General features: G+C 39.7%; 1 protein-coding gene across 1 annotated transcript; it reads left to right on the top strand.

Moving 5' to 3' along the window:
• Nucleotides 1-3,030: 3,030 nt before the first annotated feature.
• Nucleotides 3,031-5,571, top strand: LOC122038797 (protein indeterminate-domain 16-like). Its single transcript, XM_042598740.1, has 3 exons — nucleotides 3,031-3,456; nucleotides 3,616-4,015; nucleotides 4,554-5,571. Exons 1-3 carry the CDS (start codon nucleotides 3,366-3,368, stop codon nucleotides 5,326-5,328), a joined length of 1,266 nt encoding a protein of 421 aa, XP_042454674.1. The 5' UTR covers nucleotides 3,031-3,365; the 3' UTR covers nucleotides 5,329-5,571.
• Nucleotides 5,572-6,590: the final 1,019 nt, after the last annotated feature.

Raw genomic sequence — 6,590 nt, 5'->3', positions numbered from 1 at the left:
TGTGTGCATGCACTGATGCACAGAGAGAGAGAAAGAGAGATCAGGGAGGAGATCTAGAGTTTGTGGAATTATATTTATTAATTACTGTTTATTGGCTATAACTTTGGGATTAAGCTAGCTAGTTAATCTGGTGTGGAATAATAATGGCATGAGCTTCGCTAGCTGTGGGGCATCGTCTGCTTTTGTTCACATATATCCAGCTACCACCAAACATGACACACACACACAGTCCCCATGCTGTCCTTCAACTCTTCTTCTTGTTGCAATCATGTATATATATATAGTTTTATTTGGAGTTAATGCTATTGTTAATCTAGACTATCATTAATAGAGATTTAAATTCTGTAAAATAATAATACGACATTTGAGAGACAGAGGTGAAAAAGAACAAATTTGAAACGTGAAAATAAATATTAATTAAATGGTAGGAAGAACTGATCGATCGAGATGAATGCATTAATTGCTATTCTGAAACTTGTTTCACAAAGTTTTTATTACTCCACTTCTTCCTTTGAGATTTGGGCATTGTGATATTGAAAAAAAGAGTTTATATATTAAATTGAAATGGAAGATTTTGATAATTGCAAGAGTATTTTTATTATTATTTCTATGTCTCTTAAGTAAATATTCACAGTTGTGGGGAGAAAACAATTAACTTGGTGTAGTACCGAAATTTTCGCCGATAAGTCCTTTGTTGATCAATGACAATACACATCCAATCATGCTAAGTAAATGACACCATGTGGAAAAATGAGACGAAATGATTAGACCGAAAGTTCCTAGTAAATTTGAATCATAAATGGATAAGATCTAACACAACCTATCTATTTTTACCATGGAGAAATCTAGTAAGTATAATTTCATAAATTTTTTTTAAGTCTCGTATCACATTAATTATTTTTCGAGTTGAGTTTTGCTATGTGACCAAGGATGATAAAACATAAAAACATACAGGGACTCTATATATAGAATATCAACATTTGCTTAGTTCAATGATAAATGAGTACGATTCAAATGTTATTGTTATTGTAAAGAAAAGCAATACATCTTTAATAATTTGCTATTTTGATTCATTATGTTTAATATATAGATTTATGCTAAGAAAGTTAGTGCATATAAGATGAATATTGTACTAAAAAAGAATATATATGACAATAAAAATTATCATAAGCAAATATTATTCACCATACAAAACTTAATTATAATAAAAATCAATGAGAGTTATTTTTATGGCATGGTCATTACCCTTAATTAGTTTGAAATTTATAAACATATAAAAGTGGATAGAAACCTATATATATATATATATATATATATTGCAACCCCATAATCATAACATGCAATTAATGCACATCATAGTCACATTCATTCCGAATTGATACAATACATTATGTCAAATTAATCCAAACATAATAGTCAACTAAACTATATATATCTCAAATTTTAGCCGCACATAAAAATCCAAAATATCCCTCCATTCATAAAATCTAATTAATCACCTCAACGAAGGGGAACATTGTCTAGCTCAATGGTTGCTCAAGAGTAACATCAAGGTCCAAGCAACATAAATATAAATAAAAGAGCAAGATGAAAAGTGGAGGAGAGCGTTACAAAAAAGGAAGAAAAAATAGACAACAAAGAGGCTAATACAAGAGGAAGATGAAAAATAAGACATAGACAAAAATAGGATTGTACATGAGCTAAGCCAAGTCAAATTCTGTTGTGTTCAAGCTTAATTATTTGATAAGGGAACTGAATCACACCTAAAATAAAAGACAATTTTTTTTACAAGTTTGAGTTTGGTTCATTTATATGTTATCGAACTTTCAATTCAAGTTTATTTGATTTTTTTAAAACTTTTACATCTCTAAACTTATTTGATTGATTGTTGAGCTCATTTTGAAAGATTTTTTGTTTATTTAATAAATTGATAAGAATTCTATTTATGAAGATGATTCATAAACTTTATCCGTGAACAGTTCATAATATTTGTTCACAAATGTGTTAAAACGGGTTCATTTAATTTAACAAATAATTATTCAAATTTATTCATTTAATTGATCTTGTGCATATTAAATGAATATAAAATTTTTTTACCAAATTGAACATCAAACATACTCATGAACATTTGATTCATTCACGACCCTAAACAATAGAAATAACATTCATCATCCAATATCATTGCGAATGAAATATCCCATCTAGTGTGTGCTCGAGTGCACATGGACCAATGAGTGAAATATGACTAATCACAGATGGTTCGATGTTAGACGTAAGAGACCTTGTCAATTACTCAAAGATAATAACATTGCCTTGATGCAATAGCATCCTCATTTCCTCTCATCCAACAATGAATTTATTATTATCTCTCTCTTTTTTTTTTTTTTTGTCGATAGCTATTTAATCATTCAATTATATGATAATATTGCAGCTAGCGGTACATTAATAATTGGCCTGGTAAATCGCCATCGGAGATGCATGTATTTCCTGCATCATCAAATACACTTTTTCATTGGCCACATGTCACGGTTTGCCCAGAAAGAAAAAGGCATCCAACATAAAAAAACTCCACAAAACAAAATTCATCATTTTTTTATTAATAATAACAATAATATTATTATTCAATAATAGAGGAAGAGGAAATCTATCAAACATCTCGAAAAAAACACTCCTTGACGTCTGCGCAAGTGTACCTGATACTCATACTCTCAGAAATAGTAGCAATAATATCGTATATTTCCTATGCGTACGGCAAAATAAAATTAAAAATAATAATAATAATTGTAATAAATAAGTGAAAGAAAGAAGGAAGAGAAAAAAAAAAAATAGAGGGAGAAAGAGATCTCACGTGTATTTGGAGACAGGCCTGCATTAATGCATGCAATTTATACTGATGGAAGTAGCGATGAAATTATGGTGGCTTTTGTTTCTTTGTGGGGATGTTTGTTCTTTGTCCCAATCCCCTCCGTAGTGGTGGACCTTCAGTACTCCCAATTTAATTGTCTTCTCTTTCTCTCTTTTCTCTCCTTCTCTCCTTCTGAAAGATCATCATCAGTCTCCTCCTCCTCCTCTCACCATTACAAGACCAATTCCATCTCGATCTTCCCCAAATAATAATAATAATAATAATAATATTATTATTATTGTTATGGATCTCCTCAATTGAATTGAGCTTGTAGCTGTTACAAAGCTGTCTTCCTGTGTTACATAGATATCTAGCTCGCTTCCAAACACACAAAACAAGATTCTTGAGGAAGGCTGGCCTGAGAACTTCCCTTTCTTCTTGGGCCTTGGCCGTTCTCTGCCTACTTATAGCTCACTCGCTCACTATTTTGCGCGATCCATATCGCTAGGTAGGTAGTTCAATGTTAGGCTCTCCGTCGCCGGCTCCTCCGTCTCCGCTCGGCTTCAATGTGGGGGGAGGCAAGAAAAAGCGGCGGCCGGCGGGGACTCCAGGTTAGTTAGTTAATTAATTAATTAATGTTTGAGTCGATTAGTTAGTTAGTACTCTTCGATTTGCCTTTGTCTTTGTCTTTGTCTTTGTGTGATCGGGAATTGAATTGAATTGATCGATCGTCGGCCGGGATGTGTGTGTGTATATATATATAAATATAGATCCGGACGCGGAGGTGGTGTCGCTGTCGCCGCGGACGCTGCTGGAGTCGGACCGGTACGTGTGCGAGATCTGCAACCAGGGGTTCCAGCGGGACCAGAACCTGCAGATGCACCGGCGGCGGCACAAGGTGCCGTGGAAGCTGCTGAAGCGGGAGGCGTCGGAGGTGCGGAAGCGGGTGTTCGTGTGCCCGGAGCCGAGCTGCCTGCACCACGACCCCTGCCACGCCCTCGGCGATTTGGTCGGCATCAAGAAGCACTTCCGCCGCAAGCACAGCAACCACCGCCAGTGGGTCTGCGCCAAGTGCTCCAAGGCCTACGCCGTCCAGTCCGACTACAAGGCGCACCTCAAGACCTGCGGCACCCGCGGCCACTCCTGCGACTGCGGCCGCGTCTTCTCCAGGTCCAATTCATTAATATCTCTCCCTCTCTCTCTCTCTCTCTCTCTCTTCCTTTTTCCAACTAATTAATTAATTAAATCTTAGTTTTAATCATTAATTTTCTTTTCTCTTTAATTTCCTCCTGCGCGCATCCGCATTCTTTTTTTTTTTTTTTTTTTTACTATCTATTTAAGCCAGGATCCAGATCTTTAGATCAATTTATATTTATAAATATATCGTACGCATCTTGATAGGGTTTCCTAAATTGATCTCCAGTTGCAGCAGACGATCACACACAATTCCCAATACTAAGCTGCTTTCCCTCTTCTGCCATTTAATTGCCATCTCTCTCTCTCTCAAATTTGAGAGAATTTTGTAAATGGATATGATTATGAAAGAACTGATCATTCTCAATTTGCTGATTGAAATTTAACTCATTCGAGAGTGTTTCTATCTATTGCCACATTTATATATACATATTCATGTGGCAGCTGGATCTTGGTAAATTATTTGGCTAGCTAAATTTTATTTTTTAATGATCGGCGCGGCCGCCACATGCAGAGTGGAGAGCTTCATCGAGCACCAGGACACGTGCACTTCCGGCGGAGCTCGGCCGGACCTCCACGTAGGGCCGACGGCGGCGGCGGCGTGCTTGTCCAGGACGACCTCCAGCCCTAGCCCCTCCAGCGACACCAACTTCACCCCCGGCACTTGGCCCGCAGGGCCCGCCCTGAGAATGGCCATCCATCCCTACCTCGGCGCCGATCAACCGTCTTCCTCTAGGTCCGTAATTCACCCGCACCGCCGCAACGAGCTCCAACTCCTTCCCGCTCACACCCGCCCTGCGGGTTCCTCCGCCCCCGCGTTAATAATGTCTCCGGCGACCGAGGAAGCGATGGATGCGACGAGATTGCAGCTTTCGATCGGACCCCCGGCCGACGAGGAGCCCGCCCGCCGCTCCGAGAACGATCACGGGTCGGTGGTGGAGCAGCTGAAGCGGGCGATGGTGGAGAAGTCGCTGGCCGACGAGGCGAGGCAGCAGGCGAGGAGGCAGCTGGAGCTGGCCGAGCACGAGCTGGAGAACGCGAAGCGGATACGGCAGCAGGCGCAGGTGGAGCTCAGCCGGGCGCACGCCATCCGCGACGGCGCCGTGAGGCAGATCAACGCCGCGCTGTTGCAGGTCACGTGCTACGCCTGCCGGCAGCAGTTCCAAGTGCCGGCGGTGACGGCCTCCGAGGAGAACAACTCCTTCGTCGTCAGTTACATGTCGTCGGTGGTCACCGAGGGCGAGGAGGACATGACGAACGACGGCCGTAACCGCCGGGAAAAGATCTAGCTAGCTAGCTATATCTACCTCCCTCCAACTTATTGCCACAACTCAATTAATTAATATAATTGCATTCCAATCCAATGATCGATATTATATAGATCCTCTTCTCCATTTTCTCCTTAATTCTCTCTATCTCTTCCTAAATATAATTAATATTGTTGGGTGATGCATGTAAATTAATATCGAACGTCGTGCTATTGAGACATGCAATTGGATTGTAATATATTTTATGTTCAATGTTCATCATCATCGCCATCTTTATATATATATATATATATATATATATATATATATATGCTAATTCATTAAATAACTAATCCATTATCTTCCTAATAATATTTCAGCTTAATTAAATTGCTTGCTCGATCATGATCCGGAGAAGCAATGCTTTCCAAATGGTTGATTAATTAATAAAAGAAAGAGATATATATAGGTAGCTAGAAGGAGATGTCTTCTTCTCATGGCGATCTGTTTCGAGAGCCCGCCTGCTGCATGCTCTTCAGCATTGTATTTAGCGAATTATAATAGGCATGTACTTGCAAGAGCAGAGGTTCTAATTAGGATATAGTGTGGCATGCAGCTGAGTAAGCAAGAGAGCAGTGCAAGGCAACGAGACTGAGCAAATGCTGACCCAAATCCACTATCTAGATAGCAAGAGATAAAAGTCGAGAGCCAATTCGATAGTGCAAGTCGCAGCAGTAGCCCTTGTCTCTCTAGGCTACAGATAGATTCAGGGAGGGAGAGAGAGAGAGAAAGAGAGAGAGGTGTGTGTGATGAATGTGTCAATGTGTTGGTGATGAATGTGCCTCTGTGTTGGTGTGGAGGTCAGAGCTTCAGTTTGCCATGGTACTTTTCCTTACTGTTGGTCCCTACGCCATTGAAGTAGACAGCATACAAACACACAAACAAACACAGGCATCATTCATGACGAGAACATCAATTGCTATGGCATGGTATTCAGTGCCACTCTGCCCCCTCGCCCTCTCTCTCCCTCTCTCTTTCGTGCGCTCATGTACGCGACTCTGAAAAGGCAGCAGGAGCAACAGCGAAGAGAAAGGTTGAAACAAAAAAAAGCATCTTTTTTTTTCTTCACGCATCTGGTTCCATTCGCATCGCCACCCGTATATCATACTTTTAAAATACCAATTCAACGAGTGCTAAAGAAAAGGCTACAGAAGCTTTAAATGAGCTGATGCTCTTGTTTTAATTTGTTTTTTTTTCTCTGATCTTCTTTTTTAACCTTTTGGCTTTTTTTTTCACTTTGGGTG

This window comes from Zingiber officinale, chromosome 1A, assembly GCF_018446385.1.
Source record: "Zingiber officinale cultivar Zhangliang chromosome 1A, Zo_v1.1, whole genome shotgun sequence".
NCBI classification, from domain to species: domain Eukaryota; kingdom Viridiplantae; phylum Streptophyta; class Magnoliopsida; order Zingiberales; family Zingiberaceae; genus Zingiber; species Zingiber officinale.
Note: the sequence above shows the minus strand (reverse complement) of the source record. Positions and strands in the feature narration are given on the sequence as shown.